At 38.6% G+C, this 20,215-nt stretch overlaps 1 protein-coding gene across 4 annotated transcripts in view; it reads right to left on the bottom strand.

Annotated features, from left to right (window-relative positions):
- Nucleotides 1-2,487: 2,487 nt before the first annotated feature.
- LOC134803711 (juvenile hormone esterase-like) overlaps nt 2,488-20,215 on the bottom strand; it is a 53,229-nt gene continuing 35,501 nt past the window's right edge. The window contains exons 1-5 of one of the 4 annotated variants that reach the window (XM_063776517.1): nt 13,766-14,071; nt 8,856-9,003; nt 4,702-5,969; nt 3,931-4,160; nt 2,488-2,939 (exon numbers count right to left, since the gene is read on the bottom strand). In XM_063776517.1, coding sequence (XP_063632587.1) covers nt 2,554-2,939; nt 3,931-4,160; nt 4,702-5,969; nt 8,856-9,003; nt 13,766-14,070 — 2,337 coding nt within the window. In that variant the 5' untranslated portion in view covers nt 14,071 and the 3' untranslated portion in view covers nt 2,488-2,553. Of the gene's footprint in view, nt 2,943-3,930; nt 4,161-4,701; nt 5,970-8,855; nt 9,004-13,765; nt 14,072-17,538; nt 17,578-20,215 lie in introns of those variants that run through there. The other 3 variants (XM_063776516.1, XM_063776518.1, XM_063776519.1) reach the window with 3 other exon arrangements.

Raw genomic sequence — 20,215 nt, forward strand, 5'->3', positions numbered from 1 at the left:
ACTTTTATAACGCCATTTGACTTTGATCCATGTTCTTTCACTGATATGTGTTTTTGTTAAATATCAAACGGTGTCGAGTATAGGCTAAAGGTATTTCGTCACGCGAAAAGATGGCGCCACACCTTTGGCCTATACTTGTGTAGATGGCGACACCATACATTACGCCTCTATTATAAATTCTCTTTTCTAAATACTTTGAATGGTCAAAAATATTATTACAATAATTCAAATTTTAAATGGCATGTTTTTCTTATGAATAAATAATGCCTAATGACAAACACATAACTAATAGACTAGTTTTATACGAAAATGTTTCAGAATACTATTAGAAGTATTAGAACAAATTAAATTATTTCCAGAAAATATTTTTATTTGTTTTTATTTCAAGTAGAAACACTACTATATAAATTATAAACTGAAATAAATGTCATATAATAAGAAAAAGTGACCAAGGCCTCCAGTGCCCCAGGCTGTAATCGAACCAGCGTCCTCTGCTATCGCGGCAGGTGCCTTGGCTTGGGTGGGCCTTGGTCACTTTTTCTTAGTATATGACATTTATTTCAGTTTATGTTTCAGAATGTTCAAAGATTGGACTTTTAACCTTTTCGACGCCATGTCAAACACAAAAGCTGTCACGCGGACGCCACGTCACCGAAGTGTCCTGAAATTGAACTTTATGCATATGCACGTAGGTCTATGTTGCTCTGTGGTCTGTGACCGATTAATCAGTCTTTGGCGTTGAACCTGCGGTGCGGTTATATCGGTCATTGGCGTCCAAAAGGTTAAATATGGTACAGGTACAGTCAACAACAAAAGCAGAAGAAACTGTACTGTAATAGTACATTTTATTGTGTTTCATTAGGTACAGTCGCCATAAGATTTATCGGAGCGGCCAATGCGCTCACAAATATCTGAACACGCCTCTATCGTCAAGGCGTTAGGGTGCTTGTTGAGATACTATTGAGCACCTTGGCCGCTCCCATATATCTGATGGCGACTACGCTTAAGAAAGACACGGGAAAACTATACATAATGACACTTGCACACGTATGTACAGTCAGCGTGCGTCATATAGTAGGTAGCATCCAAAGTATTCAAATAGTTCGGTACACCCAGGACCGACTTTACCATAAGGGCACACGGGGCCCGTGCCCAGGGCCCCCATCCTCAGGGGGCCCCGAAGGACAGACAGTAACAGTATATTTTTGACTACCCATAATAAATAGAAGGTCATAGTAGACAAATGGTAGTTTAATTCGTTTTCTTTACTTTCCAAAATGGCCCCAAATTCTTATGTGCCCACAGGCCCCAGCATAGTTTATGACGGCCCTGGGTATACCATATTACATAATTGTATGGTTGAATACTTTGGATGCTACCTACTATACGACGCTGACTGTACAATAAACGACGTTTTTTGCCGCTGACTGTACAATTTGTATGATTTTATAGAATAACAAAAACAACGGGTTGCACTCCGGGAGTGCCGGCAGAAGTGAAAACTCAATGACACTGTAACAGTTTTTCGATCAGGTCACGTGTCCGTCTTACGTCTTACGCTGTCGCGAGTTTAACATTTTTTCCCCATCACAAAAAGTGCATAGCGCCGCTAAAGAAGTTTTCATCCCAATAAATTAGTGGAATGTTTATAATTAAAATTATCTGAATTATATCCGACCAGAGTTTTACCGATTGCCTCAAACAATCTTATACAAATTATACAAATATCAAATTATGCGAGCCAATAAATACACAACCTATGATAAAAATACTAATAGTATGGTTCTGTCTACAGCTGATGTAGTGCATAATTATTTTCCATCGTATTTTCACGGAAACGTACGAACGTGTCTTGCTATTTCAGTCAGTCTCGGTACAAAAAGTACTGAGGTTGACTGAACTAGCATGACAAATACGAACGTTTCCGAGAAAATACGATGTAAAATAATTGGGGCATTACCTATGAAAAGGGACCTTATTGTCGATGGCGCTTACGCCGCACAGCGTCGCGCGGCATTGTATTTGTATCGGAGCATCGATAATAATGGCGTAAGCGCCATCGACAATAAGGTCCCTTTTCATAGATAACGTCACAATTATGCATTAACCCCCTTATTCATAAACGCGCTACAAACCACAATTAGCTAATAATCGTTTGTCCTTATCTGTCATTTTGACTTATGTATTTGTAAGAAAAGGATAAAACATAAATTAACTATACTCTGTATCTTTAGGTACTTAAATAATTATAAACAAATAATTAGTAAATTTTCGGGTAGTTATAACATTTATTGGTTAACCAACCAAATACAAAAGCGCCTGGATCTGTCACTGAACGACCTGACTTTAACCTACAATATTTGATCATGTAATGTTTTCATCTACCCTCGACTAGTTTAAGGAGCCATTTGAGGGTAGATTTTGTTTACTTTTATTTAAATACCTAAAGATACAGAGTATAGTTAATTTATTAGTTAATTAATCAGGCCTGTAAAGTTTTATGAATAAGGTATATCTGTACAACTAATAACTCAAATCCAAAATACAAATACATCACTTCTTCCCGCCGAGCGATTCGAAGAAATTCACAAACTTATTCACCCCAATATTCTTAGGCAAATCGTCTTCCGGCGGATCGTTAGCTCGGATCACATCTTTAGGTACCCCGTTCCCGTTTTGGACCATTTTGATTTCATTGGACGGCCTCGGTTTCCGTTCTACGTCACCGTTTGTACCATTCACGCCGTTGTGAGGAGTTTCTACTAGTGGCTGAGCTACAGGTTCAGGTCCAGTTTCTACTAGTAGTTGAGCTACAGGTTCTAAGGGACTGGTTACCGGCTCTTCGATGGGGCTGGGTGGTTCTGGGCTGGTTTCAGGTTCTGAGCTGGTTATGACAGGTTCAGGACTGGTAATGGCTGGTTCCGGCTCGATTGGCTCTGCTTCTGAAATGGAAATAATAGCACAGAATAAGTAATAGTATTATCATACAGAACGGCCACGCCCCGCCCCGCCCCGACTCGCATTACCTCGCCCCGCGACATGAATCTGGCGGACTTCTGGCGTCCTCTCAGTAGCGACTTACCCACACATACACAATGACCCGTGTACAGACGTGCCGCGCACACATAAACGCAAATGATTTTTGATGTATAGGATGTCCGCCCTGTGATAATAGTAAATACAGGTTGAAATTTTAGCCATCGTTCATATTTTGCGTAGTGACTTTACAAGTCATACTGAACAACTTTTACTATGGGACCAATTCCGTAATCGCAAAAATAATTTGGCTGTTCATAGAAATCAGCGGCATCCTATCAGCCGGAATGTATGAAACAAGCAATTTTTTTTGCATTGAACGAATGAGTACGAGGAAAATACGAACTATCAAATACCAAAGAAAAACAAAATCAAATCCAAATGAAAGTAATAAAAAAAATATCATTATCATCATTTACCGAAAAAGTCAATCTACCAGGTAAAATGAGGAAACAACTCAAAATTTGCATCATATTACTTTGCTCCACATGTGGATAAAATGCAAATTCCTCATTATTTTTTGAACAATCAAGAGGGCGTTTACCAGTTGGTGTGGTGAAAAATAATAATATAGGAATAGGGTGCCCTATACTCTGTATCTTTAGGTATTTAAAACTAAACAAAAACAACCCTCAAATGGCTCCTTAAGCCAGTTGAGGGTAGACGAAAACATTACATGATCAAATAATGTAGGTTAAAGTCAGGTCGTTCAGTGACTGATCCAGACGGTTTTGTATTTGGTTGGTTAACCAATAAATGTTATAACTACCCGAAAATGTACAAATTGTTTACTTTTATTTAAATACGTAAAGATACAGAGGTTTATAGTTTCTGAAATAAATGTATTTTGAATTTTATTTTTTTATTTTTTTTAGGTAGGCAGGAAATGCTTACCAATGACAGGCTCTTTTAGCGTCTTCATAGGCGTCTCCTCATTATTGACTTGAGGATGTTCCCAGATTTTGAAATGTCTGCTGTACAAGTCTTCCCAAAGCGCCATTTTATCTTTATCCGGACTCGTGTTGAGGGAGAGTTCGTTGCTCAGGTTCAGATAGTAGAGGTTGTCCTTGGTGACCGGTTGCCAGGTTACCGTGATGTAGTGGTTCTCGTCTGGGGTTGGGTTGCTGGGGATAAGTTGAAATTAGGATAAATGCGAATGGTCCAATTGAAAATGATTAAAATTTTGGTGAAGTCGATTAGTATAGAAAGGCTTTAAAAAAAATTGAAAGTCTTTTTAGGGTTCCGTGCCCAAAGGGTAAAAATGGGACCATATTACTAAGACCACTGTCCGTCTGTCTGTTTGTCTGTTACCAGGCTGTATCGCATGAACCGTGTTAGCTAGAGAGTTGAAATTTTCACAGGTGAAGTATTTCTGTTGCCGCTATAACAACAAATACTAAAAAGTACGGAAACCTAGCTGGGCGAGTCTGACTCGCACTTGTCCGGTTTTTTTGTAAAATGTCTTGCCTAAAACTGTCTACAAACTGGTCCTCCTGGAAATGAAGATGAAGAAAATTTCATAAACTCTAGACACTTTCGTGTGATAGCTAACTAGCTATGTCTAGGTACCTATTAGGTACCCTGATTTTTAAATTTTTTTAAGCTTATAGTGAGGTCTACAGCTCACATAGCCACTAGTTTAATCAAAAGTAATGATACCCTTACCCAGACTTAGCGAAGTTGGTCCAAAGCCGCAGCATCCTCTCCCTCATCTTGACATCCTGTGCCGTCGGCTCCACTTCACCCTGCGAGTCCATCTTAAACAGATACCCCAATTCATCCGCGTGTCCCGCGTGATGGACATTCAATGAATCCATTAGCTTCTTCGTCAAATTTAACTCGCCCACATAATCGAATTTATAATAATAAACAGGCTTAGTTGTCGCATGTACCAAATACTGGACGTATCTATGCGTATCGACGTTGATAAGCCTATCGGATATCAGCTCGAAATAACCATTCAAATTTTCAATAGCCGTATGATTCCCTTTGAAATATAAGCTTTTAAATTTGTTGGCGATCTCCAAAGATTCCTCAGAATTTCTCTGCACGTTTAATTCTTGAGGGATGAATACTTGCAGGTCATCAGTGTCGATTTTACGCAGAAATTCCAGTGTCGTTGAACCGATCATGATAGGGACTTCAGCGACGCGACCAGAAGTCAATAGATCAGTGAAAGACTCTGTAATAGCGGATTCCACGCCAGGAAACTCTTTCTCAACGACAAATGTGAAACCTATTATTGCAGTTTCGAAAAACGTTTGCGAAGGAAACAGTTTTCTAGTAGCTTCCACGATTTCCTTCGCAGGAGTCGCTCGTAAGAACTCGAGGATATCATCAGCCTCATCTGACTCGCAGCCTAGTAAATGAGCTAGCTTTTTAGCGTTTTCTAACGGCTGTTTCTGCCATGCCCAGCTGGAGAGCCCACAACCAGACTGGATTATAGCTTTGCTGATCAAATCTTTACTTAAAGGACTAGCTGTGAGCACAGATACAGCGGCACCGCCAGCGCTTTCACCGAAAAGCGTTATATTCCCGGAATTACCGCCGAAATTGTTGATATTCTCTTTAACCCATCGTAAAGCTGCTATCATGTCTTTCAGACCAGCGTTACCAGGGATCTCAGGGGTGTTTAAGCTTAGGAAACCTAGCGCTCCGCATCTGTAGTTAATAGTAACAACTACTACATCTTTTTCGACAAGGTAGTCGGCTCCTCTGACGCTGGCGCTGCCTGAGCCAAACTGTAGGCCTCCTCCATGGATGTAGACCATGACTGGGAGGAATTCTCCGTCTATGCTGGGGGTGTACACGTTGAGATAGAGACAATTCTCATCGCCTTCAAACGTGTCGGTCTCCATCTTAATTTGCGCGCTGATGTTGCCTTCTGAAGTGGCGTCACGGACGCCATCCCATGGCTCCAGGGGTTGGGGTGCCTGGAATTATAAGTGTTTGATTAATGGTAAGATTTAACCTTTTCGACGCCGTGTCAAACACGATAGCTGTCACTCGGACGCCAAGTGTCAAAACTGAAATTGAACTTTATGCATATGCACGTGGGTCTATGATGCTCTGTGGTCTGTGACCGATTAATCCATTTATGGCGTTGGACCTGCGGTGTGGATATATCGCTCATTGGCGTCCAAAGGGCGATTGTGCACTACAATGAATTTTACTGTCCGGCAGTCTGAGTTTTCATGGTCCGATATGGCATGAAAAAAACGGATTATTGGCATGTGCACTTGTCCGTCTTTTTACTCGCAGGTGCGGCGTAGTAGCATGAAACACACACCCCCCCTAGCCCGCCCCCGCCCGGCCAAGTCATGAATAATACTACATAATTCCAAACGCAGTGCACAAGCATAAATACGTTTTTCATAGCTGTCATCTCGGACCGGAAAAAAACTGTCCGGAATGGCGAAAAGTAAAATGTCGGACGGTAAAATTACGTCTAGTGCACAAGCTACTATATACATTTAATGGCGTGCCATATTGGACCGTAAAAACTCGGACTGCCGGACAGTAAAATTCATTGTAGTGCACAATCGCCCAAAAGGTTAAATTGCGAGCAACACCGGGAAGGGAGACGGCATTTGTACTATTTCTTCTCTGCCGAAGCATATTAGGCACTAGTCACAACTGGGCTATAACCGCGAAAATCGAAGTTCGCAATGCGGGCAATTGCGGGCATTTTTCTCTGTCACTCTAATTACGCCTTCATTGGAGTAAAAGAGAAAGATCCCCGCAATTTGCGAATTTCGGTTTTCGCGGTAGCCCCTCTGTACCGATGGCGGTGCTCGTTGTGACTCGTCCGTAGCGTAGGTACACAAGAGATCGAGGTGTGCAAGATTTGTCTTTGACGTGTGTCATTTTCTTATGCATTTGTGTCGTCATTACAGATTGGATTTTGTATGTAGTGAGTGAGAAGTGGGACTGTGTGCACGTTTCCCCAATTTGTACGGTAAGATATCGCTTTGCTCGAAGGATTTAAATGTCAAATAAATGACTCGTTGTGTAAAGGTTGGTTCCAATGTACAGATGATAAATATTTTATTACTGAAGATTGAGACAATGCGAAAAAAACACTAAGAATTATAAAGTGAGATAGATCATAGTAATTATAATTAACTATTGCATAAGAATGATAATAAAAAGTCTTAAGCATGTGACGCCACAACTGCAAGGCGATTTCAGCAAAACAAATATTTGCTGAATGCTCGAGAAGCGATAACTTTATCTGGGCAAATACGTGATAAGTGATAAGAGATAGTCAGCCTCCTGGGGAACTTGGCTGTGCTAGATTAAACATGCTTTCTAACAGAGTTATAAAAAAATATCCTTTCAATTGAATTTTTACTGGAATCCATAAAGGGGCCCACTGATTACCAATCCGCCGGACGATATCTGTCAGTTAAAAGCAAAATTTGACAGCTGCGAACAACTGACAGGCTGATATCGTCCGGCGAACTGATGGTAACCTGTGGACCCCTTAAGGGTTAGATTTTTCTAGAGTTAGACCAAGAAAAGTCTGCAGAGATTTTGACAGCACACGCAGTGCAGGTGTTTTTTAAACGTCAAACTTCTGTGCTATCAAAATCTCTGCAGACTTTTCTTGGTCTAACTTTAGGTGCCAATCGATTCTTCTTCTAGGTTTGGATGATATAAGATCTACATACGATACCTTCCAAAAAACAGGTAATTCTATGTACCTACCGTAAAATGGGGTGAGTAGGGATCAAACTGACATTCAAACCTCGATAACATTTTATTTTTTACATAAGTAAACTGGATGGTATATATAATAAATGTTCCGGGCGTTTGTATATTAGTTTTTTATGATTTTGGGTAGTTCATTTCATAACTTTACCGATAAACACAAAATTCCTTTATGTTTCCTCTTTTGTCAGACCAATATATGGTACACATATATCACCCCTCCCAATGTCCAGTACTTTTTGGACTTCCTCATCCCTTCGGCCGCGTACGCAACCCCGGAGCTTCGTAACCAGTTGCGATCGAAAACTTTTTCGGTCTTGTACGAAACCGGTTGCGATCAAAAACTATTTTCTTCTCATACGTAACCAGTTACGATCGAACATTTTTTGTTTTTGTACGAAACCTCTCGACCGTACATAAAACCAGCAAAGACTTTCATATTATAAATTTTAATGTACTAATAATGCACACGTAATACAGGTAATTAAGCCCGTTTAAGCTAACTCTGCACCGTGTTTGACGACGTTTCACATAAACTAATCTTTATACTAGGTTAATTTTAGACATACAAACAAACTATATCAAACATTATTTAAATTTTAAGATTTATTTATAAATATCTATATAATATTTGCTCTTATTTCGACAGAAATGGAATACATTTTATAATTTGATGAAAACATTTAGAATAACGATAAAACTTAGTCAACGCCATTTAGTATTTATTAATTAAACAAATGTGCTTATTTACATAAAATTAGCCCAACAACAATTTTTGTTCAAACACGGTGCAGAGTTAGCTTAAACGGGCTTAATTACCTGTATAACGTGTGCATTATTAGTACATTAAAATTTATAATCAGAAAGTCTTTGCTGGTTTTATGAACGGTCGAGAGGTTTCGTACAAAAACAAAAAATGTTCGATCGTAACTGGTTACGTATGAGAAGAAAATCGTTTTTGATCGCAACCGGTTTCGTACAAGACCGAAAAAGTTTTCGATCGCAATTGGTTACGTTACGAAGCTCCGGTTGCTAACGCGGCCGAACGGTTCCTCATCAGGTTCAGATGGAGGCTTTATAGGTCATAAACCTCATAACTTATTTACCTGGAACCGCAGAGTTCCTAGCGGTGGTTTAGCGTAAGGGATTCCCTGGAAGCTGTAGAAGGCCTTCCCGCTGGGGCTCTCGACCACTCGCCCCTGCAGCTCGCCATGCTCCACCCGTACTACCGGTGCCTCTGTCATTCTGCCGCCCCTGAAAAAAAAGCATACTATCATCAGCAAGCGCTGGTGGCCTAGCGGTAAAAGCGTGCGGCTTTCAATCCGGAGGTCGCGGGTTCAAACCCCGGCTCGTACCAATTAATTTTCCGGAACTTACGTACGAGAAATATCATTTGATATTTACCAGTCGCTTTTCGGTGAAGGCAAACATCGTGAGGAAACCGGGCTAATCCTAATAAGGCCTAGTTTCCCCTCTGGGTTGGAAGGTCAGATGGCAGTCGCTTTCGTAAAAACTACTGCCTATGTCAATTCTTGGGATTAGTTGTCAAGCCCAGGCTCCCATGAGCCGTAGCAATATGCCGGGATAACGCGAGGAAGATGATTATAACTATCATCAGTGGGGAGACACTCCTGACTTCGGGCAAACTCGGCTCCTTTCGGCTCAGCATTGCTCTGAGCAATTATTAGGGTTGACACAACTTGACGTCCCTTTGCGCGCACGACCACAGATAAGATAATCACTTGAATTTTGACAACCCTAAATAGCGGAAAGGGATAGTGCCATAAGTTAGAAAGGGATATCATGATTCGACCCTGAATCGCTGTCAAACTTCGGTTTTGTAGGAAGTGTCTTTTCTGTACGGTAGTACTATTACTTATTATGTGCTATTAGCAATATCATTTTGTAATTAAAAATTTAGAAAACACCAACTAGGAAAATACTAACTGTTAAACATTACTAATCAAATTGAAATTAACGTTATTAAACGTAACCAGTTACCATCGAACTTTTTTTGGTTCTGTACGAAACCTCTCGACCGTAAATAATAAAATAGTTTTTGATCGCAACCAGTTTCGTACAAGACCGAAAAAGATTTCCATCGCAACTGGTTACGAAGCTCCGGTTGCGTAGGCAGCCGAAGGAACTTATGCCTTTATCATTCAAAATCATCACTTAAAGTAAATTATACCAGCCAACATGAGGAAACAACTCAAAATTGGCATCAGATTACTCTGCTAACTACTCTTGTGGATAAAATGCCAAAGTACCTGGATTAAATAGTGCATTTACGACATAGTCTGGTGAAAATTAATCAAAAATAAGTAGTGAATGCCATGTGACATTGCGATGGTAAAAGTACAATAAAGTTTTCAAAAATAAAAGGTGAAATATCCGCCATACATATAATTTTGACTATTTCGTAAAAGATATTATATAAAAGGCTATTCAAATTAACAATCTGATAAATGAAATGACTGAATGAATAGTTGATATCGCAAATAAATTACGATCAGATCGATCAGCGATCAAAAATGAGATTGTGTCAAATGTAAAACACAGAACTGCGTTTATCTCGCTTCGGATAACGCAATCGGTTAATAGCCCTGAGTTTGATACAGATTAGTGCATTTTATATGCAAATGATGTGTATTGGAATTATGATGTCATAATTATTATACAACAAAAGTTCGAAACAGTGCAGGTTGTCGTTTTTATTTTATAAAACTTAATATTTTTTGATGGGGTAATTTTCCCTACAAAAGTTTTTGTGTCAGTTTTCTATAGAAAGCATCACGTGATCACCGATCACTTGTCATAGAAAAAGAAGTGTCGGAACCTCGTTCCGGGCCCGGACCGCTCTAGCATGAGTCATTTTTAATTCATAGTGACCGAAACCAATTTTTTTGACGAAACCGAAGGTTTGTCTTTGCTTTAGTTTCGACCGAAACCGAACCTTCGGCCGAAACATTGATTAATTGATTCGGATTGTTATTTTGAATCCATACCCTAGTTTAGTTTTAAGTTATTGTTGTGTGCCCTTACAGGGTATCATGGTCTGACTTGTATTTTATTGTATAACATCTGGATTTACTTATGTACATGACTTTACAACAAAATAAATGAAATGAATTAAACGAATGAAACACGATCTTTATAACCACTCACTTGCTTTTGGTAACTGTAGCTACCAGCTGTCACCCTTATTTTATTATAATAATAGAGGTCACTGAAAAATATCAAGCATGTGAGTGGATAGGTATACTAGTGTAAGACAAAGATAGTATGATTCTCTGTCTGAAATGAGACAGTCCTTTATATATGTATCTCTATTTGGAAAGGTATTCCAGAGCGTATTTAGTGCCTTGTTTCATCTACCACTTTAATATTGACTGTAACTACCTACTTAGTCAAAAATGTAGATAAAATGATAAAAAAAAACTCACCAAAAAAATTCAACACAGTCACACTGAGGGGCGTAAGTTACATACTGAATTTCAGGTAGATAGACATTGATATGATAATGATAAGATAATATATAACATATTGTACGGTTACGAAATGATGAATCACTATATTTAGAGAGAATTCGTGAATACTTTATGTTACAGGATTAAGATATCATGCCTTGTTAGAATATTATTCATCACAGAGACCAACTCCGACCAAGTGCGAGTCGGACTCGCGCACGATTAGTTCCGTACTTCCGTACCATTATACGCAAAAAAACGGCATAAATCACGTTTGTTTTGTTGTATGGGAGCCCCACTTAAATATTTATTTTATTTTGGTTTTAGTATTTCTTGTTATAGCCGAAACAGAAATATATCATCTGTGAAAATTTCAACTGTCTAGCTATCACGGTTCTTGAGTTACAGCCTGGTGTCAGACAGACGGACAGTGGAGTCTTGCAGAGATGGGCATCATTCGAATAATCTTTTATCGAAATAATCATTCGAATAAACAATAATTCACAATATTTTTATTCACTATATATTCTAAATTTTAGTGTTGCCCTGAAATAACGAATAAATCATTAGTCATTTGAAAAGTGGTCGAATGATTTATTCGCGAATAATTTATCCGGGAATAAATCATTCGACCACTTTTCAAATGACTAATGATTTATTCGTTATTTCATTCGAATAAATCCACGAATTATAACACGTTTAATAAGACTTGTTTTTACTGTATATTTGCTCTGACAAATTAAAGATTGTTAAGGGTAGTATAATAAACAAATTTTAACTTTTAACTTTAGTAACTTTCTAGCCTGACCTAGAAAGAGATAGCTATTGTACTATAATAAGAGTGACAAAACCAAATTTTCTTAGCAGTTGTTTGCTTATAATTGTGTATTGCGTTTAATTTATATTTACAGTAACTATTCAGGTAGTTTCAGGTTGTTGCATTGCACATCACACTTGCCAAATCCAGTAAACAAATTATTCGTGGCAATTCATTCGACGAATGAATTATTCGCGGATAAATGATTCGACGAATAATTTATTAAAATAAGAATAATCATCCGACATTTATATTTTTTTATTCGTCATTTGCGATAAATTTTGTTATTTTTATTCGTTATTCGTCATTCGAATGAAATTTGCCCATCTCTGAGTCTTAGTAATAGGGTTCCGTTTTACCCTTTGAGTACGGAACCCTAAAAAAAGCTCGTTACGTACCATACCTCCCATACAACTTATTATGGAAACTGACGTAACGTACTGTACTGCATATGCTCGTGTTTGGGGTATTCAGTAAGTACATTGTTAAGGAAGCCAACCATCATTAAATTAATTATAAACAACGACTTTTAAGTATAAACCTTAGTGTTATAATTACGTTTTGCTGTGATCATCACGTCCTCCTCGTCCTGTCAATGTTTAGACTGACATTGACAGACTAGAAATAAGTACCTAATTTACGCTCTACAAGTCTACACATCATATAAGGAGTTTCCATCATGTCGTATATTATTATGTTACTACTCTTTGGTTTCCATATTCGGTACCGTACGAATATTTTTGAAGATAAATATACAGGATATACATATAATTAAACACACGTAGTTTTATGTGTTTCCGTTAAAGAGGTTTTGAGTTATTAGAAGGGTCAAAAGTGGCACCAACTGGTTCGTGTAATATTACACTCGGCGCTGGCTAGCCAGTTTCTTTGCTTGAACTTGGCTTGACACGCTGCTGCGTGTCTAGATACATTGAACTATTTATTACTAAGGTATAGGCCCGTGCATGAACTATAGGGGGCAGCATAGGAGCCGTCAGATTTTTGGCGCGAGGCGTAAATGTGTCTTTTATGCTTCCGATGAAGCCCACAAGATGGCAGAACTTACTATGCACAAGGGAACGTACCGACGAGAACGGTAGATGGTAGCATTTGCTTTGGCAATGTACATGTGCACATATGTTTCCGATTCAGGCCACAAGATGGCAGACCCTCCAACGCGCACGGTCCCTAGTATCAACTAGTATTTTGCGTCATGAGTTGATGTTGTTTTGACAACAAACCATAGAAGCGGAGCGTGAATCTCGCGACCTAAACGCGTAAGCGCCATGAATTTTACGGCGCTTACGATGTTTTGGTCACATGGTACAGGCTTCTCTATAGCAATAATAACCCAATGGTATAACGTAACGGATGCAATACGTCTCATGGTCTCAAACTACAATAAAATTCCACGAAGGCCAGTCATTTGATTAACTGACACTAAATGAACATTATCATGAAAACCATAGACGGTCCGTGGGAAATAGGGTAATTTCATATTTTATAAAACACGCCATTTTGCGTCTTCTTGTGAATGTTTTTAACTCTTTTCTCGGCAACGTATATAGGTATCTTACAAGAAGATAATACGTTTTCGAAAAAAATCTCCATTTAGGTACTATGGGGAACGTTATTCTTGCGCGAGAAAATTCCCCATACAAAACGGAGAACATTCTCGAGAACGGCACAACTATGTTACACACTTAGATAAGATGTTTCAAAATCTTACCAGAAACCCATGTCGTAATGCACAAGAATATCCCTCGATGTAGAATCCAATCTCACTCTCCTGGTAACACTGTTATGTTCCTCCACCACTTTCCATTCGAAAACGTTTATATTCCGAGTTAAATCCTCGTTCAATGAGTCCATAAAACCGCTCCACAAGTTATTCTCTTGATGGCTTTTAATATAGTTAGCGATTTTCTTATTCACCGGCTTTTTACCTAAAGCTAACAGTCTAGATTCCCTCGCGAATAGGTAACGTAAAGCGGTACGTTTTAAAATAAATATTTCTTCTAGCGTCCTTGCCATAAACTACCAGATGTAAAGGGCAACACTAAAATTTCAAAAATCGAACACCGATTCGCGCGACCGGCTCTTTTTCCGGACGACACAGATATAAAAAAATTGATTTTAGAACGCGGCAACTTTTTTAAAGTAGACCGCAACTGATGAAGACAAAGGCGGTTACTGAACAGCCAACGGATTTTCACGATCAATTATCGTTCTTGAAAGAAGTTGACATGATAAATTGGTGTAAATTATGTTAAATGGATCGTCGTACTTTACAGTTGTCAACATCCTTATCTCGTAAGCCAGAAGGTTTTAAATCACTAAAAATAAGTTATCAGAATGTACTCGTAAAGTAAGTTTGTACTGGTTACATAATTTTTTGCGTCACCTGTTGGAAATTGTGGCGTAAATATTAGGCATAAAATTTGTATGCCTTTATTTTAGGATCATAACCTAATCCCTAAAATTATGACCCAAAATGCAAAGGCAAAATAAGTATGAGTTATTTATGTTATCTTTATTTATTTTTCGTCTTAAGTTAGGTTATTTATAACAGTGGTCGGCAACCTTTTAGCAGCCAAGGGCCACATAGCAGTTAACGAAGTGGACGCGGGCCGCATTTTGTTAATATTTATGATTTTATCAGACATTGTCATTTGTCAATATTACACACAAAATAGCCAGGAAGGCTCGCGGGCCGCAAGTGAGAGGTTCTCGGGCCGCATGTGGCCCACGGGCCGCTGGTTGCTGACCGCTGATTTATAATATGAATATAAAAGTAAAATTTAAAAACACTTACAAAACGATAAAAATACATATACATACATTATAAAAAACGTAACCTAGGGTGCCGAGTTATTAATGTTATTATTACTATAGAGAAGCCATACCAAACAATGAAATTGTCGCAATCGCAACCTGTACCACGCGACCAAAACGTCGTAAGCGCCGTAAAATTCATGGCGCTTACGCGTTTAGGTCGCGAGACTCACGCTCCGCTTCTATGGTTTGATGTCAATACAAAATCAACTCATGGCGCAAAATACGGTCCTCTGTGCCGGTCCTATAATATTATCGTTTCTAGATCTATTAACAGACGTATCTTAAACTTCGAATCGGGCCGTGAGTTATAGTTCAATAGTAATACTCGTCGAGAGTGTCGGCACAAATCCGACCCAATAGGGTGAGACGAGAAGGGAGCAGTATGTTACACAGTACACACTCGTTGTCTCCCTGTCTCGGGACTCTCGGGTCTCTCGTCGAGTGTCGAGTGTGTCCTCGCCGGCATTACTGCGGACGGACTTTCGGCAGGGTTGCGAAACTCCTCCTTTCGGGCATTCTCGGCTCCGTTCGGCTCAGCATTGCTCCGAGCAATTATTAGGGTTGGCACAACTTGACGTCCCTTTGCGTGCACGACCACAGATAAGATAATGACCTGAATTTTAAATTGCCGAAAAGGATAGTACTATATATTAGAAAGGGACAGCATGATTCGTCGCTGAATCGCTGACAAACTTCGGTTTTGTAGGAAGTTTCCTTTCTGTAACGGTAGTACTATTACCAGACGTGGCTCACTTCCGCGATTTCGTCGCTTTGCAACAGGTAGCTAAAAGTACATCCGTTCCACACCAATTTTGATGGCTAGCCATAAGCCGCGCGTGGCGCTGTCGCCACCTAGCGGCCATATCTGTCCTGATCGTAACAGACGCGTTTTGTTAGAGAGTGAGTCTTCTGTACCTAGTAGTATTATTTATTCTGTGGTATTGGCAAAACTCCGACCCAATAGGAGAAGGACGAGACGAAAAGTGAGCAGTTTGTACACACTCGTTTTTTCCTGTCTCTCGACGAGTGTGTACAGCCGGCATTACCGTGTACGCCGTAAGGACTTTCGGCCAGTAATCAGGTCACCGTTGCCATTCGACGCACGCCATCACTTTGTAAGGTCGTGTTATATCGCCGGCGCCTGCGCAGGTAATACATACAAATTATGTTCAAATTGAATATCAAATAAGTACGCCATGGCGCTGTCACGACGCTGCCATAGATTAAGTAATGTTACGGGCAGTTACGGCAGATTCATACATTCAGTTGCATTTTCTTTGCGGGTTGAAATTCAAAGTCCTTTCTAACTGTGCTTAAGACGAAACAGGAGCTGAGTTTTAAATATTTTAGGTAAATATACCCGTCTCGCTAACGGAAGCGGCACCTAAAAGTAGTGCGATAAGGACAAGGCGAAAAATCCTGCGTAAAAATCTCAAAAATCGAGGTTTCGTACTCCTCTGTTTCCTCCTCCATAACTTAACCAATCGTAAACAAATTTGGAAATCTAAATGATTATAAAATTATCTGTGTCGGACCGTTTTGCTTTTTTGGCTAATTGATATCAGTTTTGAATGCCACGCCTCTCATTGCGGCATAGTCAATTAGGCCATTTTGGCCATTTTTGAAGGGCTCTAGCGCCTTAAAAAACAAAAATATCAAAAAAAGCAAAACGGTCCGACACAGATATTGACAATATTAATCTGTGTTGAAAAAATCATTGCTATAGCTTCAAAAACCACGGAGGAAAACGAGGAGTACGTTTGTATGGAGAAATGACCACTCCCGTTGGCTCTTAAGGTTCACTGGTAGAGAATGCTTTTTGGCATTAAGTCCGCATTTTGTACGATAAGTTTTCTTTTGTGCAATAATTAATATATTTTTTATTATTAAATATTATAGGACAATTTTACACATCAATCTACTAGTCCCACGTACGTACGTACGCACTGTACGTATAGTAGTTTAATAAAGTTTAGTTTAAATAAATGAATAATAAATATACCTACTGCATTCACGTCAAGCTGCCATATCAATATTGACCCGTTTAAAATTATCCACCCGTATATACTGGCGTGTCATATTTTTAGAATAGGGTCCCCGTCCACTGAGGCAGAGAGAATCAACCTTGCGAAACAGCGGCTCACAGAATAGAAGTGACGTAAGTAAGTTAAAATTTATGTTTTATTTATACAGGGCGGCTAAAAAATAACTGCTTTCCCGTTGCCACGGAGGTTTTGGGATTATACTGAGCAACTTTTATTATTGGACCAACCCCATAATCGCGAAAAAAAAATTGACTATTACATTTTGGCTGGTCCATTTTCTATGGGAGGGTAAATTTGTTTCTTAAGGTTGTTATGTTGGGATTGCATTGATAAAAAATAAAACGTTTTTTGCGTGATTTCTGTATAAAACAAAGTTGTACTATCAATTTAGCGCAAATAAACATTCGAAAGCAGATAGATGCGCACATATTTATGTGCCACATGTTAATAGTGAACCACCTTAAAATACAAATATTAAGTATAAGTTAGGTACAAGTGTTAAGTGTTACAACATATTGTATTAGCAATAAACATAAAACATATGTTAATATACAACCAACGTAACAAGAGCTCCGTTTACTAGTAAAGTTAAACCAACCAAAGCTCAAGCTGGTCTTACCGCATGTCATCTAGGAAGGCATTGACCGCCGGTATCATTCTGCAAATATAAATTATATTTATATATATTATTGAACCAGTTATAAGATAAAACTAAGGACCCGCCCCGGCTTCGCACTGGTTACACAAAACCTTAACAAATTACACGTGTTATACAAGTTATACAACTAAACCTTCCTCAAGAATCACTCTATTGATAGAGTTAAGAGCCAACAGGAGTGGTCATTCCTCCATACAAACGTAGTCCTCGTTTTCCTCCGTGGTTTTTGAAGCTAGAGCAATGATTTTTTCAACACAGATTAATATTGTCAATATCTGTGTCGGACCGTTTTGCTTTTTTTGATATTTTTGTTTTTTAAGGCGCTAGAGCCCTTCAAAAACGGCCAAAATGGCCTAATAGACTATGCCGCAATGAGAGGCGTGGTATTCAAAACTGATATCAATTAGCCAAAAAAGCAAAACGGTCCGACACAGATAATTTCATAATCATTTAGATTTCCAAATTTGGTTACGATTGGTTAAGATTTGGGGGAGGAAAAAGAGGACTACGAAACCTCGATTTTTGTCATTTTTACGCAGGATTTTTCGCCTCAGCTGCAGTTGTCCCTATCGCACTAATTTTAGGGGCGGAGTCAAGTTTCTAAATACGTACACAGCCAGAAAAGTGATGGGCAATAGTCGACATTTAATGTCGATAATCTAGTGATGTAAGAAGTTATCGATAAACCGTCTTGTGTGAAAATATCTAGATCCTAAGATACAAGGGGTTTTGGGTTGAGAGTAGGGAACACATTTTTGTAGTTATGATATACAATCTATTATGAACTTTTTGATTCTAATATTTCAAATTAGAAATCTAAATCAAAAATATTTTATTGCATGGTTAAAATGGGTTAACACAATTTTTAGGTACCTACAGGCACGCTTCGTAAATTTCGTAATTGTCGAGCAATTTAGGGTCCTAGCTGAATTGGTTGTTCCATACTTACTCGTGCTCTATGGAATGTCCAATTTAGCTAGAACCCTAAATGGCTCAACAATCACGGAGCGTGACAGTACAAATGATTCATGTTCTGTATATCCGGCCGACAATGGCGTTAATATTTGGTTGTCATGTCTATACTTCGTTTTTAAGCATTATTGAAAAAAAAAAGTAAATACTAATATTAACCACTAAGTACATAACTATTACAAAAAAAGCTAAATAATTATACGATTGCATGCTTAAAAAAGACACGTCACCTTCACTCTAATGCTAAACAAACGAAGAATAAGAACTAACAGCGATAAGACCGCCTGTTGCTACCTTTATCTACATTGTAAATCGGTTTTAGGGTTCCGTACCCAAAGGGTAAAACACGGGACCCTATTACTAAGATTCCGCTGTCCGTCCGTCCGTCTGTCACCAGGCTGTATCTCACGAACCGTGATAGCTAGACAGTTGAAATTTTCACAGATGATTTATTTCTGTTGCCGCTATAACAACAAATACTAAAAACAGGATAAAATAAAAATTTTAGTGGGGCCTCCCATACAACAAACGTGATTTTTGACCGAAGTTAAGCAACGTCGGGCGGGGTCAGTACTTGGATGGGTGACCGTTTTTATAAATAATGGTACGGAACCCTTCGTGTGCGAGTCCGACTTGCACTTCGCCGGTTTTTTTAAAATTTGTTTTTATGTTTGTGGTGTAATAAAGAATATTTTAGAGTCAGACCAAGAAAAGTCTACAGCAATTTTGATAGCACACGCAGTGCAAGTGTTATTTATATGTCATAATTTCATAGAAGCGACGTTTGAAATAATACTTGCACTGCGTGTTCTATCAAAATCGCTATAGATTTTTCTTGGCCTAACTCTACTTTAAATTACAAAGTAAGGCCTAAATTATAAAATAAGGCCCATCAATGTTTTTTTTTTTGTGTTTATTAAACTTGATATTTTGTCTATAGTATTAGCGGACATGGCCTCAAAATTTAAACCCGCTTAAGAATCGGGCCTTATTTCGTGCATTATATACAATACTACCCATTTTTGTGTAGTCATTATTTATACTATAGAAGCATTGTTTGAGTAGCCAATTATTTAAACAGTATTTTTTTAAAGGGCAACGGTGGCAATATTTTAAGGTCTGGATAATAAGATACAGATCTTAATAAGGATATCAATGTAAGTGAATGTTACCATGACTACCAAACAAACAAATGTGATAGAATTTGCCAGCTGGCATTGTAACATTCAGACAGTTACCTATGTACCTAATCTGAAATATGAATAAATTAGTAATATTTTAAACAGGAAAGTAAACCGATTTTTGGCCTTTTGCTGGACACAATCACAATAGTAATTTGTTTTACAAGAGGGCAAAGTTTATCGCCACCGGTTGATGCATTTGCAGCACCAATGGTAGAAAATGCAAGCTCATCATCAACTGCATAATCGACGTTTGATATGACTATTGAATTCGTTTTTTTGCATTAAGGTAACAGATTTTGACATGTCTTATTAAAAATTACCATTGAAAAATAAGTCATAGCAAATATGTTAGAATTATAAATCATATTAATCATATTAATGAGCAAGAGCACCCTAAACCGGCGAGCGTGTATGAGGAATTTTATGAATGTGAAGGAAGCGAAAGTGGTATGTCAGGATCGTAGCAAGTGGAAATCCGTGGT

This window comes from Cydia splendana, chromosome 27, assembly GCF_910591565.1.
Source record: "Cydia splendana chromosome 27, ilCydSple1.2, whole genome shotgun sequence".
NCBI lineage: Eukaryota > Metazoa > Arthropoda > Insecta > Lepidoptera > Tortricidae > Cydia > Cydia splendana.